Below are 19343 nucleotides of genomic sequence, written 5' to 3' on the forward strand. Positions count from 1 at the left end.
CGTTAGAAAAGCTTCCTGGACACACTGCACAAACACCACCCCATCCAAACTATTTGATCTAAAGAGTTTCCACTCAATATTTGGGAAGTTAAAGTCGCCCATGACTACTACCCTATGACTTCTGCACCTTTCCAAAATCTGTTTCCCAATCTGTTCCTCCACATCTCTGCTACTATTGGGGGGCCTATAGAAAACTCCTAACAAGGTGACTGCTCCTTTCCTATTTCTGACTTCAACCCATACTACCTCAGTAGGCTGATACTCCTCGAACTGCCTTTCTGCAGCTGTTATACTATCTCTAATTAATAATGCCACCCCCCCACCTCTTTTACCACCCTCCCTAATCTTATTGAAACATCTATAACCAGGGACCTCCAACAACCATTTCTGCCCCTCTTCTATCCAAGTTTCCGTGATGGCCACCACATCGTAGTCCCAAGTACCGATCCATGCCTTAAGTTCACCCACCTTATTCCTGATGCTTCTTGCGTTGAAGTATACACACTTCAACCCCTCTCCGTGCCTGCAAGTACTCTCCTTTGTCAGTGTTCCCTTCCCCACTGCCTCATTACACGCTTTGGCGTCCTGAATATCGGCTACCTTAGTTGCTGGACTACAAATCCGGTTCCCATTCCCCTGCCAAATTAGTTTAAAAATTTATTGATGGGGAGATTCCCACACGGGTCAAAGGGATGGCGGGGGAAGCCGGGGTCAGCTGACTTACGGGAGTAAGATGGGGGAGCAAAAAAGCTAGACTGGGATCTAGCGGGGGGGAGGGGGGAGGGAACGGGGTGGAGGGGGGGGGGGGAGAAACAGGCTTACTGCTGCACTGGCCGAAAGGGAATGGGACACAGAAGAGGTGGCCGGGACAGAGGTTCCCCGGTTGGGGGCCTGGAGGGTGAGGGAGAGGCAGACACAGGACTGGCCCAGAAAAGGAGATGACTAGTCGGCCGGGTTGGGTGGGGGGGGGGGGGGGGGGGGGGGGGGGGGGGGGGGGGAGAAAACAGAGGGGTGGCAATTCTGGTGGGAAAACATGTGTCATTTGAGGCCAAGACTATCGTAGCGGACAATGGAGGGAGATACGTGATGGTGAGTGGTAGGTTGCAAGGGACGTGGGTGGTGTTGGTAAATGTATACGCTCCGAACTGGGATGATGCTGGATTTATGAAGCGCATGTTGGGGCGCATCCCGGACCTGGAGGTAGGAGGACTGATAATGGGAGGGGACTTTAATACAGTGCTGGATCCAGCACTAGACCGCTCCAGATCAAGGACGGGAAAGAGGCCGGCGGCGGCCAGGGTGCTCAGGGGGTTTATGGACCAGATGGGGAGAGTGGACCCATGGAGGTTTGCAAGACCGCAGGCCAGGGAATTTTCTTTCTTCTCCCACGTGCACAAGGCATGCTCCCGGATAGACTTCTTTGTGCTGGGCAGGGCGCTCATCCCGAGGGTGGAGGGGACGGAGTATTCGGCCATAGCCGTTTCGGACCATGCCCCACACTGAGTGGAAGTGGGGCTGGGGGAGGAGAGGGACCAACGCCCGCTGTGGCGGTTGGATGTGGGACTGTTGGCAGATGAGGTGGTGTGTGGTAAGGTAAGGGGGTGTATTGAAAGGTACCTGGAGGCCAACGACAACGGGGAGGTGAGAGTGGGGGTGGTATGGGAGGCGTTGAAGGTGGTGATCAGGGGAGAGCTAATCTCCATCAGGGCTCATAGGGAGAAGACAGAGGGCAGGGAAAGGGAGAGGTTAGTGGGGGAGATTTTGCGAGTGGACAGGAGATACACAGAGGCCCCGGAGGCAAGATTACTTGGGGAAAGGCGACGGCTCCAGACGGAGTTTGACCTGTTGACCACGGGGAAGGCGGAGGCACAGTGGAGGAAGACGCAGGGGGCGACCTACGAGTACGGGGAAAAGGCCAGTCAGATGCTGGCACACCAGCTCCGTAAGAGGGCGGCAGCGAGGGAAATAGGGGGGAGTCAAAGATGGTGGGGGAGCCATGACCCAGAGTGCAACGGAAATAAACAAGGTATTCAAGGCCTTCTATGAAGAGCTGTACAGATCCCAGCACCCCCCCCCCCCCCCCCCCCCCCCCCCCCCGGGGGGGGGGGGGGGGGGGGGAAGAGAGGAGAGACGGACGGGTTCCCAGTGGAGTTCTATAGAAAGTATGTGGACCTGTTGGCCCCGCTACTAGTTAGGACCTTTAACGAGGCAAGAGAGGAGGGGACCCTGCCCCCAACAATGTTGGAGGCGACAATTTCCTTGATTCTGAAGCGAGAAAAGGACCCACTGCAATGTGGATCGTACAGGCCGATTTCGCTCCTTAATGTGGACGCTAAGCTGTTGGCAAAAGTGCTGGCCACGAGGATTGAGGACTGTGTCCCGGGGGTGATACATGAGGACCAGACGGGATTTGTAAAGGGCAGGCAATTAAATACGAATGTGCGGCGGCTCTTAAACGTGTTAATGATGCCATCGGAGGAGGGTGAGGCGGAGACAGTGGCAGTCATGGAAGCGGAAAAGGCCTTTGACCAAGTAGAGTGGGAGTACCTCTGGGAGGTGTTGCGTAGGTTTGGGTTCGGGGGAGGGTTTATTAGCTGGGTTAAGCTCCTTTACAGCGCCCCGGTGGCAAGTGTGGTGACGAACCGACAGAGGTCGGAGTACTTTCGGCTGTACCGAGGAACGAGGCAGGGGTGCCCTCTGTTGTTTGCATTGGCGATCGAACCCTTGGCCATATCACTGAGGGAGTCTAATAAATGGAGGGGGTGGTCCGCGGGGGAGAAAAGCATCGGGTGTCGCTATACGCAGACGACCTGCTGCTGTACGTGGCGGACCCAATGGAGGGGATGGTGGAGGTCATGCAGACTTTGAGGGAGTTTGGGGAGTTCTCGGGCTATAAGTTCAATATAGGGAACAGCGAGCTTTTTGTACAACAGGCAGGGGACCAAGCAAGAGGGATAGGGGACCTACCGCTGAAGAGGGCGGAGGGGAGTTTTCGGTATCTAGGGATCCAGATAGCCAGGAGCTGGGGGGCCCTACACAAACTGAATCTGACGAGGTTGGTGGACCAAATGGAGATGGACTTCAAAAGATGGGACATGTTGCCGCTCTCGTGGCGAGTCCTTCCGAGGTTTTTGTTTGTGTTCCAGTGCCTCCCCATCGTGATCACCAAAGGCTTTTTCAAGAGAGTAGGTCGGAGTATTATGGGGTTTGTGTGGGCGAACAAAACCCCGAGGGTAAGCAGAGGGTACTTGGAGCGCAGTAGGGACCGAGGAGGGCTGGCGCTGCCAAACCTAGGGAGTTACTACCGGGCAGCAAACGTGGCGATGATCCGTAAGTGGGTTATGGAGGGGGAGGGGGCGGCATGGAAGAGGATGGAGATGGCGTCCTGCAAAGGAACGAGCTTGGGGGCGCTGGTGACGGCGCCGTTGCCGCTCTCGCCATCAAAGTACACCACGAGCCCGGTGGTGGCGGCAACGTTAAGGATCTGGGGCCAGTGGAGACGGCATAGGGGTGCAGTGGGAGCCTCGGTGTGGTCCCCGATCAGGGGTAACCATCAGTTTGTCCCGGGGAAGGGGGGGTTCCAGGGCTGGCACCGGGCAGGGATTAGAAGAATGGGGGACCGGTTCATCGACAGGACATTTGCGAGCTTAGGGGCACGGGAGGAGAAGTTTGAGCTACCCCCGGTAAATGCATTCAGATATATGCAGGTGAGGGCTTTTGTGAGGCGACAGGTCAGGGAATTCCCGCTACTCCCGACACAGGAAATTCAAGACAGGGTGATCTCGGGTGTATGGGTCGGGGAGGGCAAGGTTTTGGCAATACACCAAGAGATGAAAGAAGAGGGGGAAGCGCTAGCAGAAGAGTTGAAGGGTAAATGGGAGGAGGAGCTGGGGGGAGGAGATCGAGGAAGGTTTGTGGGCTGATGCCCTGGGTAGGGTTAATTCCTCCTCCTCCTCATGTGCCAGGCTCAGCCTGATACAATTTAAGGTGGTTCACAGAGCGCACCTGACGGGGGCGAGGTTGAGTAGGTTCTTTGGGGTAGAGGACAGATGCGGAAGATGTTCAGGGAGCCCGGCGAACCATGTCCACATGTTCTGGACATGTCCGGCACTGGAGGGGTTCTGGAGAGGAGTGGCGGGAGCAATATTTCAGGTGGTGAAAGTCCGGGTCAAGCCAAGCTGGGGGCTAGCAATATTTGGAGTAGTGGACGAGCCGGGAGTGCAGGAGGTGAAAGAGGCCGGCATTGTGGCCTTTGCGTACCTGGTAGCCCAGTGAAGGATCTTGCTAATGTGGAAGGAGGCGAAGCGCCCTAGCGTGGAGGCCTGGACAAACAACATGGCTGGGTTCATAAAGTTGGAGAGGATTAAGTTGGCCTTAAGAGGGTCTGCGCAGGGGTTCTACAGGTGGTGGCAACCGTTCCCAGACTACCTCGCGGAGCGTTAAGAGGAAGGTCGGTCAGCAGCAACCCTGGGGGGGGGGGAAGGCTGCAATATTCCCCCGACAGTGTCCCCCAGGAAGGGTATGTCTCTGGGTTGCCAGACACGGCAGAAATAGTAAAAGATTTGGCTGCAACTGCAGGATAAACAGGGCCTCTTCCAGCATGCAGGCGGGGGAAGGGCAAGCTTAAAGCTGCAAGCTGTCCTGAGGGCCTGTATCAAAGGTGAATTCTAGCAGCAGAGGGAACAATTGTGAAAAGACCTCATCAAGGCCACTGAAGGGACTTCCGTTTGCGGTGATGCCTAGCTAGCCGCACGCTTCGGCGGCTCCAGCTCCGACGGACCTTCGGGCTCTTTTAAGAGCCCCAACGGGGAATTTTTCAACGACGCAACCCGGTGTGGGGTGTGTGAGAAGGGAGTCCCCCCCAAACGAAGGAGGAAAAAACCGGCGGCGGCGGCTGCAGCGCGAGGAATCGTCGACCAAAGAGTCAGAAAGAGAGAAGTACAAGATGGCGGCGGAGAAAGCGCAGGCGACATGGGGGCCTGAGCAGGATGAAATTGTGAGACGGTGCGTGGAGCTGCTGAAGAGGGAGGTGCTGACCCCGTTGCTACAGGCAATTGAGGGGCTCAAGGAGACATTAAAGACCCAGGAGACAGAGCTCCGCGTGGTGGAGCAGAAGGTGACAGATATTGAGGACGAGATCCTGGGCCTGGCGGTTAAGACACAGACGCACGAGGCACTTCATAAAATGTGTACTGAAAGGATCGAAGCCCTAGAAAATGGAGCGCGAAGGAAGAACCTTTGGATACTGGGTCTCCCTGAGGGTGTGGAAGGAGTGGACTGTGGAGCGTACGCAAGTACGATGCTGAGCTCACTGATGGGTGCTGAGGCCCCTACAGGCCCCTTGTAGGTCGAGTGGGCAAATCGGATTCCGGCGAGAAGACCAAAAGCGGGAGAACCACCCAGGGCGATAATCGTGCGATTTTACCGCCTTAAGGATAGAGAAGAGGTCCTGAGATGGGCTAAAAAGGTGCTGAGTAGCAGATGGGAGAATGCAGTGGTACGGGTATACCAGGATTGGAGTGCGGAGGTGGCGAGAAGGAGGGCAAGCTTCAACCGAGCCAAAGAGGTGTTGCATAAAAGGAAGGTGAAGTTCGGGATGCTGCAGCCGGCAAGACGATGGGTCACGTATCAGGAGAGACACCATTATTTCGAGACGGCGGAGGAAGCATGGACCTTCATCAAAGAAGAGAAATTGGATCGGAACTGAGGGACTGATGCTGCAGGAAATGTTATTGTTAATGTTATGGTTGAAGTTAATTGAGAAGTAAATTGGGAAGGGGGGAGACATTGGGGAAATGTGGGCGCCGGTGAGGGGGGAAAGACGGGACATAGTTGGAGAATGGGGAAGGGGAGGGGGAGGGGAAAGGGAGCTGTGCCATAAGAGGCGGGTGAGGTAAAGGGATGTTCCCGCGCCAGAAAGAATAAGGCGGGAAGACAGGCGCAAGGCGGATGGGAGTTCCCCACACGGGGGGGTCGAGGAGTGAGTAGGAGTAGCCGGGGTCAGTTGAAGTCAGCTGACTTACGGAAGTAATATGGGGGGAGCAATCATGCTAGAAAGAGATCTAGCGGGGAGGGGGGGGGGGGGGGGACAACTGGGTTGCTGCTGCGGAAATCCAAAAGGAAATGGCTAAAGAGTGGGTGGGCGGGGATGGTGTGCGACGCTGGGGGAGCGAGCGGGAGCGCGGAGGCGGGATATGGGACTGGCCTAGAGAAGGTAATGGCTAGTCGACACGGGAGGGGGGCAGGTAGCCCCCTAGTGAGGCTGATCACGTGGAACGTGAGAGGCCTGAACGGACCGATAAAAAGGGCCCGAGTGCTCGCGCATTTGAAAGGACTAAGGGCAGACGTGGTTATGCTCCAAGAGACGCACCTAAAGGTGGCGGACCAAGTTAGGCTAAGGAAAGGATGGGTGGGACAGGTGTTCCACTCAGGACTGGACGCAAAGAATAGAGGGGTGGCCATTTTGGTGGGGAAACGGGTAGCATTTGAAGCAAAGAACATCGTAGCAGATAGCGGAGGTAGATATGTAATGGTGAGTGGCAGGCTGGAGGGAATGGAGGTCGTGTTGGTTAATGTGTATGCCCCAAACTGGGACGATGCGGGATTTATGAGACGGATGCTGGGGCGTATACCGGACCTGGAGGTAGGAAAGTTGATTTTAGGAGGGGACTTTAGTACGGTGCTGGACCCGGGGCTAGATAGATCCAGCTCAAGGACCGGAAGAAGGCCGGCAGCGGCCAAGCTACTTAAGGGGCTTATGGACTAAATGGGGGGAGTAGATCCATGGCGATTTCTTAGACCTAGGGCTAGGGAGTTTTCCTTCTTCTCCCATGTCCATAAAGTGTACTCCCGGATAGATTTTTTTGTTTTGGGAAGGTCATTGATCTCTAGGGTGGAAGAAGCTGAGTACTCAGCCATAGCGGTTTCGGATCATGCCCCACATTGGGTGGACCTGGAATTAGGAGAGGAAAGGGAGCAGAGAACACTCTGGCGATTAGATGTGGGACTGATGCCGGATGAGGGAGTGTGTGCAAGAGTGCGGGGGTGTATTGAGAGATACCTGGAGGTCAATGACGACGGCGATGTCCCTGTGGGGGTGGTATGGGAAGCACTAAAAGCGGTGGTCAGAGGAGAGCTGATCTCCATTGGGGCCCACAAAAGGAAAACAGAGGCCAAGGAAAGGGAAAGATTACTGGGGGAGATTTTAAGGGTGGATAGGGAATTTGCAGATACCCCGGAGGAGGAATTGTACAGGGAGAGGAGACGACTCCAGACTGAATTTGACCTTCTGACCACCAGAAAGGCGGAGGTACTGTGGAGGAAGGCACAGGGGAGGAGGTATGAATATGGGGAAAAGGCTAGTCGCCTGTTGGCTCATCAATTGCGAAAGAGGGCAGCAGCGAGGAAGATAGGAGGAATTAGAGACGAAAGGGCAGACACGGTGCGAAGGGCAGGAAAGATAAATGAGGTGTTCAAGACCTTCTATGAGGAACTGTATAGGTCTCAACCCCCAGAGGGAGAGGAGGGGATGCGGCAGTTCCTGGACCAATTGAGGTTCCCGAAAGTGGAGGAGCGGGGGGTGGTAGGCCTGGGGGCACCGATTGGGGTGGACGAGGTTATTAAGGGACTGGGAAGCATGCAAGCAGGGAAGGCCCCAGGACCAGACGGGTTCCCGGTGGAGTATTACAGAAAATATGTGGACTTGTTGGCCCCGTTGATGGCGAGGACGTTCAACGAGGCCAGGGAAGGGGGGACTCTACCCCCGACGATGTCGGAGGCGACGATATCGCTAATTTTGAAGAGGGACAAAGATCCGTTGCAGTGCGGGTCCTATAGACCTATTTCACTATTGAACGTGGACACCAAATTGCTGGCAAAGGTACTGGCATCAAGGATAGAGGACTGTGTCCTGGGGGTGGTGCACGAAGACCAGACAGGGTTCGTAAAAGGGAGACAACTGAATGTTAACGTGCAACGACTATTAGGGGCGATAATGATGCCCCCAGTGGAGGGGGAGACAGGGATAGTGGCGGCAATGGACGCAGAGAAGGCATTTGATAGGGTGGAGTGGGAGTATTTATGGGAAGTGTTAAGGAGGTTTGGGTTTGGGAACGGGTTTATTAGCTGGGTTAGACTTCTTTATGGGGCTCCAACGGCAAGCGTAGTTACAGGTCGACATAGATCGGAGTATTTCCGACTATATAGGGGAACAAGACAGGGATGCCCGCTGTCTCCATTGTTGTTCGCGTTGGCAATTGAACCTCTGGCCATGGCGTTGAGAGACTCCAGGAAATGGAGATGGGTGATTAGAGGGGGAGAAGAACACAGTCTCGTTATACGCGGATGACCTATTGTTATACGTGTCGGACCCAGCGGGGGGGATGATAGAGGTTATGCGAATTTTGAGGGGGTTCAGGGATTTCTCGGGGTATAGGCTAAACATGGGGAAGAGTGAATTATTTGTGATACATCCAGGGGACCAGAGTAGAGAGATAGAAGGCTTGCCTCTAAGGAAAGTGGAAAGAAACTTCCGATACCTGGGGATTCAGATCGCTAGGAGCTGGGGAACCTTGCACAGACTTAATCTGACACGGTTGGTAGAACAAATGGAGGAGGACTTCAAGAGGTGGGACATGCAGCCTCTATCGCTGGCGGGCAGGGTGCAAGCAATTAAGATGATGGTCCTCCCGAGGTTCTTATTTGTATTTCAATGTCTCCCTATACTAATCACCAAGACCTTTTTAATAAAATAGACAGGAGCATCACGAGCTTCGTGTGGGCAGGGAAAGTTCCGAGAGTAAGGAGGGGGTTCCTTCAGCGTAGTAGGGACAGAGGAGGATTGGCACTACCGAACTTGGGCGATTATTATTGGGCCGCCAATGTGGCAATGATACGTAAATGGATGATGGAGGGTGAGGGAGCGGCGTGGAAAAGACTGGAGTGAAAGTCCTGTAAAGGGACGAGTTTAGAGGCGCTGGTGACGGCGCCGCTACCGATCTCACCTAAAAAGTTTACCACGAACCCGGTGGTGGCGGCAACATTGAATATCTGGGGACAGTGGAGGCGACAGAGAGGGGTGCGGGGAGCCCTGGTGGGGTCCCCAATCAGGAACAACCATAGGTTCGCCCCAGGAAGAATGGATGGAGGATTTCAGAGCTGGTACCAGTTGGGAATTAGGAGGGTGGGAGATTTATTTATAGATGGGACTTTCGCGAGCTTGGGAGCATTGGAGGAAAAGTATAAGTTGCCCCGGGGAAATTTCTTGAGATATATGCAGGTGAGGGCGTTTACTAGACAACAGGTGAGGGAATTTCCGTTGCTCCCGACACAGGGGATACAGGACAGGGTGCTTTCAGGGGTGTGGGTCGGAGAGGGCAAGGTGTCAGAGATTTATAGAGAGGTGAGGGAAGAGGGGGAGGAGTCGGTGGGCGAACTAAAAGGAAAGTGGGAAGAAGAACTAGGGGATGAGATAGAGGAGGGTATGTGGGCTGATGCCCTAAGCAGGGTAAATTCCTCTTCCTCATGCGCCAGGCTTAGCCTGATTCAATTTAAGGTGCTACATAGAGCACACATAACGGGAGCAAGATTGAGCAGGTTCTTTGGAGTGGAGGACAAATGTGGGAGGTGTGGCGGGAGCCCGGCAAACCACGCACATATGTTTTGGGCGTGCCCGGCACTGGAAGGGTATTGGAAGGGAGTGACGGGAGTGATTTCACGGGTGGTGAAGGCCCGGGTCAAACCAGGCTGGGGGTTAGCTCTATTTGGAGTTGCGGAAGAGCCGGGAGGCGAAAGAGGCCGACGTTGTGGCTTTTGCGTCCCTAGTAGCCCGGCGCAGGATCCTACTCATGTGGAAGGAGGCGAAACCCCCCGGACTGGAGGCCTGGGTAAACGATATGGCGGGGTTCATTAAACTGGAGCAGATAAAGTTTGCCCTGAGAGGATCGGCTCAAGGGTTCACCAGGCAGTGGCAGCCATTTCTCGACTACCTAGGGGAACGTTAGAGGGAAGACAGATGACCAGCAGCAGCAACCCAGGGGGAAGAGGGGGGGGGGGGGTTTAGTTTAGTTTAGGTCAAAGATAAAGGGGTTTTGTTACTTGTGTATTGTTAAAAATTTCTGTATTGTTATTGTTGCGTTTGCTTTGTAAGAGGGGAAAAATTGTTGTTTGGGAAAAAAATTTCAATAAAACATTTTTTTAAAAAAACTTTAATATTATTGTGCGTGTCAGAGCTGAGTGCGTCGATGGAGGGTATAATGGAGCTTTTTCGAGTATTTGTGTTCTTTTCGGGGGATAAGCTAAATTTGGACAAAAATGAACACATTGTGGTGTCCCGGCCGGGGTTGGTGTGCTGCCATTCCATATGGCGGCGAACCACTTTAGATATCTGGGGATGCAGGTGGTGCAGGACTCCGTATGTACAATCTTGCTAGTTTGGTGGAGAGGTGAAGGCGGACTTGGCACGGTAGGATGGTCTTCCTCTATCACTGGCAGGTAGGGTGCAGGCAGTTAAAATGAATGCGTTGCCGCGGTTTTTGTTTATATTTCAGTGCCTGTCGATCTTTTTACCAAAGGCATTTTTTAAGGAGGTGGTGAAGATGATTACCTCGTTTATCTGGGGGGTGGGGGAAACAGTGGCTAGGATTAGGAAGGTACTTCTGCAGAGGACGGCAGGCTGGGGAGTGGGGCCTCCCGAATGTATTATATAATTACTGGGCGGCGAATGCTGAAAGATGGAGGGGAGTCTGTGCAAGGGGTCGGGCCTAAGGGTGTTGGCAACAGCACCGCACCTGGTGGCCCCAGGTAAATATTCAGGGAGTCCGGCGGTGGAGGCAGCATTGAAGATCTGGTGGCAGTTGAGGCAGCACTTTAAGTTGTGGGCAGGATCAAGAGAGATGGCGATTAGGGAGAACCATAGGCTTGAGCCAGGGAAGTGGGATGGCAGATTTCGGAGATGGGAGTTAGGGTATTGAAGGATTGGTCTCTAGGGAGCCATTTTGCGAGGCTGGAGGAGTTAGGGGAGAAATATGGACTGGGCCGGGGGAAGTATTTTGATATCTGCAGGTCCGGGATTTTGCCAGGAAGGAGGTTCAGAGCTTCCCGATAACACCGGCCTCCACGTTGTTGGAGGAGGTATTGATGGCAGGGGGAATGGAGAGGGGGTGGTGTCGGCAATTTATGGGAAGATTCTGCGGAAGGACAAGGTATCATGGAGGGTGTTAAAGCGAAGTGTGAGGAAGAGTTGGGGGAGGCTATAGAGGAAGGACTGGGATATGAAGTGTTCCGGAGGGTAAACACCTCAACCTCGTGCGTGAGGTTCGGGCTGGTACAGTTGAAGGTCATGTATTGTGCAGAAGGTTGTGGAGGCCAAATCACAGAGTGCCTTTAAGACATAGATAGAAAGGTTCTTGATTAATAAGGGGATCAGGGGTTATGGGTAGAAGGCAGGAGAATGGGGATGAGAAAAATATTAGCTATGATTGAATGGCAGAACAGACTCGATGGGCCGAGTGACCTGATTCTGCTCCTATATCTTATGATCTTATAGGACGCACCCCACGAGGGCGAGCCAATTCTTTGAGGGAGTGGAGGATGTATGTGAGCGCTGTGGGAAGAGCCCCACAAATCATGTTCACATGTCTTGGTCCTGTCTGAAACTGGAGGAGTATTGGAGAGAGGTCTTTAAGGTCATCTCAGGATGGTGCATGTTAGTTTCGAACCAGGGCCCCTAGAAGCCATATTCGGGGTGTCGGGCCAGCCTGGCTGCAGATGTCTTAGTCTTCGCTTCACTGATTGCCCGAATACAGGTCCTGTTGGTGTTGAGGTCAGCTTCTCCACCCTTTGCCTCGGCATGGCGGGGGGACCTGCTGGAATTTTTGACGCTCGAGAAGATGAATTTTGATTGAGGGGGAGGATGGAAGGGTTCTACAATTCATGGGCATTGCTTCTCCTGCACTTTCAAGAATTGAATGCCATCGAACATTAGGAGGGTGGGGTGGTGTTGAGTGTATTATTTATTGTTTACCGTGTATGGGATGACCGTGGATTCTCTTTTTGGTCTTTCTTGATTTGCATTTGGGATGTAGGGGGAGGTTTGGTTTTGTTCAAAGGGATGCTGGTTGGGGGATTGCTATTTTATTTCTTATTGGGGCTACATGGGGCTGTTTAGCACAGGGCTAAATCGCTGGCTTTGAAAGCAGACCAAGGCAGGCCAGCAGCACGGTTCAATTCCCGTTACAGCCTCCCCGAACAGGTGCGGGAATGTGGCGACTAGGGGCTTTTCACAGTAACTTCATTGAAGCCTACTTGTGACAATAAGCGATTTTCATTTCATTATTGTTGCGTGCATATTTGATGAAAAAGTGGACAATTAGGAGAATAAAAAGATTTTTTTTTTAAATAAAGATATTTGATTGGCTTTAAGGTGGTTTGGGAAGTCATGAGGTTTATGAAAGGCATAATATAAATGCAGGTCTTATTTAAGAGGAAAATAATAATTTTCTCTAATAATGTCTGACCTTTTGTCAGAGTATCAAATTTCAGAACACTGAAGGGCATCAGCATAAATGGCTCACCCACAAAAGTGGACAATTTAAGAACTATCATTATTCAGATAATTAATTATATGGCATTATTAAAATATACCATTGTCACAACAGACTGCAGTTTAACACCCGATCTAAACAGCAACGTGTTGGATCATGTTTCAATGCAGACAGGAACAACTGAACCCAAATGTAACAGGCCTCATGTCGGTAAAAGACCATGTAGCTCATTCGGATTACAAATATTATAACCAGACTGTCCTTTCTCTGGACAATAGAAAATGACAGGACAGCATCAATTTCTATTTTTATAGCACTCATTACACAAAAAGATGGCTGAAACGTTTCACAGGACTGTGGGCAGAAGGGGGAGGGGAGAGCAAGAAAGGACATTCATTTATATAATGCTTTTTAGTTTCAACACTCCAAAGGACGTCACCACTAATTAATTACTTTTTAAGTGCAGCTACCGGAGCATTATCGACAAACTTGGTCCCAAGTTTAACAGCGTAATGTCCCACAGACAGCAATGAGATGATGACCGCTTAATATCTCTTTGCTTGTGTTTGTTGAGATAAATACTGCCAAGCATTCCAGCAGATCATCCCTAATGTTCGAATAGAGCCATGAGATTTCTTATGCACACAGTGAGCAGATGGAGCTTCAGTTTAACGTCGTCCAAAAGCTAGCACTTCCACAGCACTGAATTAAGGTGTCACCCAATGTCATGTGCTTGAGCCTGAAAAGGGGGAAGAATTCTACCGAGGCCGACAGTAGGATTGAAAGACAGTGCAAGATAAAGTCAAAGCTGACTATAAGAAAAGGAGTATTTTCACAAGCAATAAATGCTCAAGGACACAGAAATTAATAGCTTGGACAATTTGTGCACCCACACTGAGATAGATACACCAGCACAAAAATAGCAGATATCCTAATAGTATTTTACATACTCTCAATATTTGCTGCAGCTTTACAAGTATGTTTTTGAACTTCATAAATGACATGTTAAAAAGGCAGAATCATTTATTTTTCTTCTCGAAAGGTACCTGATCCAATTTCAGTGTAAAATGCTTGCATGAACCCCAAATTGTTCAGGGGCGACAACTAAAGCCGAAGAGTATTACTGTTTAATTACAAATAACTCACCAGTTTCATTTATTTCAATCCGAGAACCATTTGTTACTTTGTCCATCAGCCGAATGAAGCTTGCTTCAAAATCTGTAAACACAAGGGAAGGGTGTCATACAAAGGCATCTAGAAAAGTGAAACACAAGTGGGCAATTTAATTTTAAGTCAGGAAGATTTTTTATTTGAATCTCACTTTGCCAAAGTTGTTTGTAACGCACTGTGTGCTCTTTACACAGTGTACATAACAGTGTAATTCTGAACCTGTGTTTGCTCGGCCTGCTCTCAATGCACACAGTACAAAGATATGCATGTTTAAACTCTTGCACAAGTTATTTACCAGCTTTGGCTGCCAGTGAAATTTTGACCAAGTTGGAGAGTACACAGGGCAATCAACTTCTCTGATCAGTAAAAATCAAATACAGATCATGTCATTTTCTTCTTTTAAAGAGTCAGACTTTGTGCTATTATTTCGACTGGCACCTGACAAAGCTAGAACACAATTTCTTGAAAGTTCTCTTAATACCAATACCATCTAATGTCAGATGCTTTACACCGTATATTTTCAGACTGGTCCAGTATCAAGATTCCTCATGCCCCAGCCACAAAGGTGCATTGTGAATCCAACATTAGATTCTGGTTGTAAAGATGAGCGTAGAAGGTCTTCACTCATTCCTGCACCTACTCCTAAGAAGTCAAGTGAATGCAAAAAAAGACTTTATTCTCAACTCAAGTCATAAGGAGGTTTATTTGGGCACCAGTATGCTGCAAGAATACATAAGCAAACAGGTTTTAATGTTGTGCCAATGCTTTGTGTGATACTATGCTTTAAGAAATTCCTCCACGTCATAGCCAGCTTTTCACCCAGGCAATATAGTGTCCCAAATGCCTCCAGACATTTTAAACAGTTTCTGGCAACAGGCAAGGTCATTACATATCTTTTGCTGGTCACTGGTGCATTACTTCCATTTGGTGCATACATTAATGAAGAATTCAGTGCAACTGTTTTCCTTTGAAGAAAGGAAGCACAGGAACTATTTCACACTCAGAATCCATAAATAACAATGAGGTGACCAGATAATCTTTTTGGCATGTTGGTTTAGACTTGACCCACCAGAATGACCCCTGCTCTTCCTCAAAATAGTAGTGATATATTTTAGATTCACCTGAAGGCAGAGGGGACCTTGCTTAAAATGTTTTATCCAAAGATTGGTACCTCTGGAAGGTCAGCCTCGATTATGTGCTCAAACCTCTCGAGTGAGACGGCACCCAGACATTCTGACGCCAAAATGAGTTATGCCACTGAGCCACGGCTGATATTTATTCTTCATTAATATATGCATTCTTTAGTAACCAGCGGACACAGATTTAACATGATTGACAAAAAAAAGGAAAGCTTATATTATGGTAAGGAATGCACTCCCTGAAAGGGTAGTGAACGGATTCAATAATATTTAAGATGGAATTGGATAATCATTAAGTCGGGAAAAAAATCCTGGGCTTTGAGGAAAGAGCAAGAATGTGGGATAAATTGAATAGCTCTTTTCAAAGAATCAGCACAAGCACCAATGGGCTGAATAACCACACATCAGAAATGGTAAGCATGAGCCATTAGAGGACAGAAGGAGCACTACTGTGGGTCTGGAGGAACTAACCCCTTATCGTTCCTCCAGCTTCCACTGCAACGGTTTCCACATTCAATGGATCATCCTTCGCCATCTCCAACACATCCACCATGACATCACCATAGACATCTTCCTTTCCCCTTACAGCATTCTGAAGGCACTGTTCTCTCTCTGTGCCACCCTGGTCAACTCCTCACTCACTCCAACACCCCCTACACATCCCACTGTACCTTCCCCTATAAACACTGGAGATGCAATACCTGCCCTATTAACTTCCCACCGTCCAGACCTCCATTTGCATCTTCCAGGTTAAACATTAATTTAATTGTACTTCTTTCAATTTAGTATACTGTATTTGCTGCTCACAATGCTGTCTCCTCGACATTGGGGAGCCCACACTGTGGAGCACCTCTGCTCAGTTCCAGTTCCCTGCAATTTTAATTCTTTGCCCCAATGACACTCTGACCTCAGGCTTCTGAAATCGAACAAAGCTTGACATACACTCAAGAAGCAGCACCTCATATTTCAGTTAGGCACTTTGGATACTTTCAGACTCAACATTAAGTTCAATAACATCAGATCATAACCTCTCGTCTCTGCTATTTCTTTCAGACGGCAGCTGTTGATGATTCTCCTATTCCCACTTATATGTTCTCTCTACCCATTTTGATTCTTTGTTCAACCCATTGCTGTACGGTTTTTCCTCACCTAACATTGCAGTTATGTCCTGAAAAAGGGTTCCCTAGTGATTCAACACAGCTGCCCCCAGAACCAAGGACCAGGGTTCGATTCCCACCTTGGGCGACTGTCTGCGTGGAGTTTGCACATTCTCCCCGTGTCTGCGTGCCTTTCCTCCCATGGTATAATGATGTGCAGGTTAGGTGGATTGGCCATGATCAATACACGGGGTTACGGGGATAGGGCGGGGGAGTAGGCCTACGGTAGAATGCTCTTTCAGAGGGTTGGTGCATACGTAATGGGCCGAATGGCCTCCTTCTGCACTGTAGGGATTCTACGGAAAAGTTAACCAATGCTAAGTCAATCAGATTTTTCAATCACAAGGATTTAGTCCGATTCTATGGACCATTCCTGCCAGAAAAAACATTCAAACATTATGCCCAGTAAGTTTAAAAACATTACATTGCTAAATTATATGAAATATATTTCAATTCCTTTATTTTAAAAGTTTAAAGAAATATATTCTTATTATTTGTCGGACACACCGCCTCTCCCACCCTCCTCCGGTCCTTGCCTCTCCAGCTCCCTGACCCTCCAGCTCACTGCCAAATGAGTTCCCCAATCCTCCCACTGGCCGCTTCCCTTGGCTGAACCCTCACTGTGAGTGAAGGCTCAGGAGATGAGCTGCGATAGGCAGGAAGAAACCTGGAGAGGCAGTCAGCAGAAAAGGCTGCTCCAAAATGGCGTTGATTGGGCAAGTGGCTGTACATCACACCCAGTGAGAAACAATGTTAATGCAATTCTACAAACAATATAACAAACTAGATACCTTAAAAAAGGACTTACTAATTCCTTTTGCCTTGCACCATAAGCAAATGAGATGCATTTTAGTGCTTTTCACAGCCACTGGACATCATCCCTTTTATCATTTAATCTCTCCTGTCTTCCATTCTATTTTCCTTTTGTTCTCCCCAGCTTTCCCTGCCCCTGTATTTGAAGTTGAGATGTAAGGGCATTGGTCTAAATCATTAACTTTCCCTCTCTGCAGTGACCAAGCTGCTGAGTATTTCCAACATTTTTTGTAATTCAGCTTTGCAGCATCCTTAACAACTAAATTTTAAAAAAAATATTGTGAATAAAGAGCCTCACTGAAATGCAGCTCAATCAAAATTGATTTCCCAATTGTTCAGTATTGCTTTCCAAACCCCACCACACACACGGAAAAGATTTCAGGAGATGAGCCCCTTACCAAACGGGAAACCTCACCAGTCGGGATACCAACACTGACCCCAGCTTCGGGCCACCTCTGGCCCCGAAATGCGTGGCGGGTTAGGGAAGCTTTTGGGGGACAAGTTTTCAATCCTTTCAGTGTCCTTAAGCGCCAAAGCATCCTCAGAAAGCTGTCGGAACCATATTTCAGATGAGCCGCTGTAATCTCCTTCAGCCATAATGCAGCAGGAGTCCAGCCGAGGTCCCGAGCGAACAGATGTGGAGCAAAAAGAAAACACGGACAGAAAAATAACAGGGCACCTCCCCAGTCTGTTCACAAGATGGCCAAGAATAAACCAACGGGAGGTCTGCCAGAAACATAGCGACACCAGCCTGTCAGTGTGCGAGTACCGAATCGAGTTAAGGCGAAACAAATCCACTTGGCAATGTTTAAAACAGAGAGGGGGGGGGGGGGGGGGGGAGAACATCCCAACTGTGGCTTCACCCTCCCCCGTTAAAGATCACCAGTTATCAGGGGTTGTAATGGGAATCAGGAGTCAGTCCGCCAGCAGACACACCCCTCACTCACGCCGTGAGGCACATTTAGAAACCCAGGTTTGAATATTAACGTCGCAGTGTAGACAGGAGCTGAGGAGATACAACGAGGAGCCGCGTCCATTCGCTCAGCGGGGCTGTCAAATCAACAACAGCGGAAACTTTCACTGCCCATGGGGTCCGGGCCCGCACCGCCTCCCGCAGCGGGCCCGAACCACCGCCTGCACCGGGCCCGCACGCCGGACCCTCTCTCACCCAACACTCACCCCGCAGACCCGGGTTCAGCTCCTGGCTCCTTATCCCGGTGATGCGCACCGCCCGGCCGCTCAGTGCCGCCAGCGACAGCCTCATCCGCAGGAAGCCTGCGCCTTCCCAGCGCACACCCGACCCTCTGGACCCCGCCATCTTCCTGCCTGGGACACGCGGTGCAGCGAATATCGCCCCCGCCGGATCAGAGGCCAGCCCCGCCCCCACCGGGTCACAGGTCAGCACTTCCCCTCGCAACAAGCCCCGCCCCCAGCCGGGTCACAGGTTAGCCACGCCCCTCACAACAAGCCCCGCCAGGGCACGGGTCAGCCCCGCCCCTCACGCAAGACGCCGCCCCCGGATAGTCACACATCAGCACCACCCCCTCACAGCAAACACCGCCCTCATGCTGGTCACAGGTAAGCCCCGCCCCTCGCAGCAAACCCCGCCCCCACAGGGTCACAGGTCAACATCACCTCGACCAACCACGCCCTAGGCGGGGTCACAGGTCGTTGTACCTCACAGGTGGTGTTGAGGGGAAATGAGTAACATTCCAGCTTCTGGTCCCATTCCAGGTTTAGATGGCTGAAAAAGGTACATTCGTGAAGCAGTGAAACCTGGAAGCCTCCAATACACCAATGGCATGAGCTGTGCCTGATGTTAGAGTGATTCCTCTGGAGCTATAGCTTCTAACCTATTCCAGGAAAACTAGCCATGGAAACAGAGGTAAGCATGTGCTGTGTCTGCCTCATGTATCTCCAGGTGTGAAAAAAGAAGGCAGTACCAGAGGAGTGAGAACTGTTAACAGTATCAGGTGGCTTGGAGGTGGGAAGAGAAGTTGGCTTATGAGCAGTTTGATGGTAGTAGTGTTGAAGGAGCAGGAGATAGTTCTCAGAGGCAAAATGAGTTCAGGGGAGCAAGACTAGAAACTGGAGTTAAACTAGAGTCTCGGGCTAAAGTATGGAAGAACCATTGGGGACGTTTAGCCTGGTGGACTAGGCAAATGGAAGGAAGTGAGAAAGGTGGCTGAATGGATGCCCTCAATTTTTGTGACAAAGATATCTGTGAGCTCCTTGTACTTTGGAGGCGAATGTAGAGGAAGCAGGGAGAGGGAGGTCAGCAAAGGTAAAATACTGCAGATGCTGGAAATTTGAAAGAAAAACAGAAATGCTTGCAAAACTCAGCAAGTCTTGCAACATCTGGAGAGAGATAAACAGAGTCTTGATTTCAGAGCTAAAGAGAGGGGAAATGTGATTTTATACTGTTTAAGAGGAGGTGAAACATATGGAGCAAAATAGATGGTCAGGGATAGAAAGGAGCTCTGAGAAATTTGACAAACGTGCCATGGGCACAAGACAAAGGC

General features: G+C 50.5%; 1 protein-coding gene across 2 annotated transcripts in view; it reads right to left on the reverse strand.

The window, feature by feature from the left end:
• rcl1 (RNA terminal phosphate cyclase-like 1) overlaps positions 1-18180 on the reverse strand; it is a 65057-nt gene extending 46877 nt beyond the window's left edge. Inside the window, exons 1-2 of one of the 2 annotated variants that reach the window (XM_072517098.1) lie at positions 18001-18180; positions 13689-13760 (exon numbers count right to left, since the gene is read on the reverse strand). In XM_072517098.1, coding sequence (XP_072373199.1) covers positions 13689-13760; positions 18001-18139 — 211 coding nt within the window. In that variant the 5' untranslated portion in view covers positions 18140-18180. Of the gene's footprint in view, positions 1-13688; positions 13761-17219; positions 17390-18000 lie in introns of those variants that run through there. The other variant, XM_072517099.1, reaches the window with a different exon arrangement.
• Positions 18181-19343: the final 1163 nt, after the last annotated feature.

This window comes from Scyliorhinus torazame, chromosome 9, assembly GCF_047496885.1.
Source record: "Scyliorhinus torazame isolate Kashiwa2021f chromosome 9, sScyTor2.1, whole genome shotgun sequence".
Taxonomy (NCBI): Eukaryota; Metazoa; Chordata; class Chondrichthyes; order Carcharhiniformes; family Scyliorhinidae; genus Scyliorhinus; species Scyliorhinus torazame.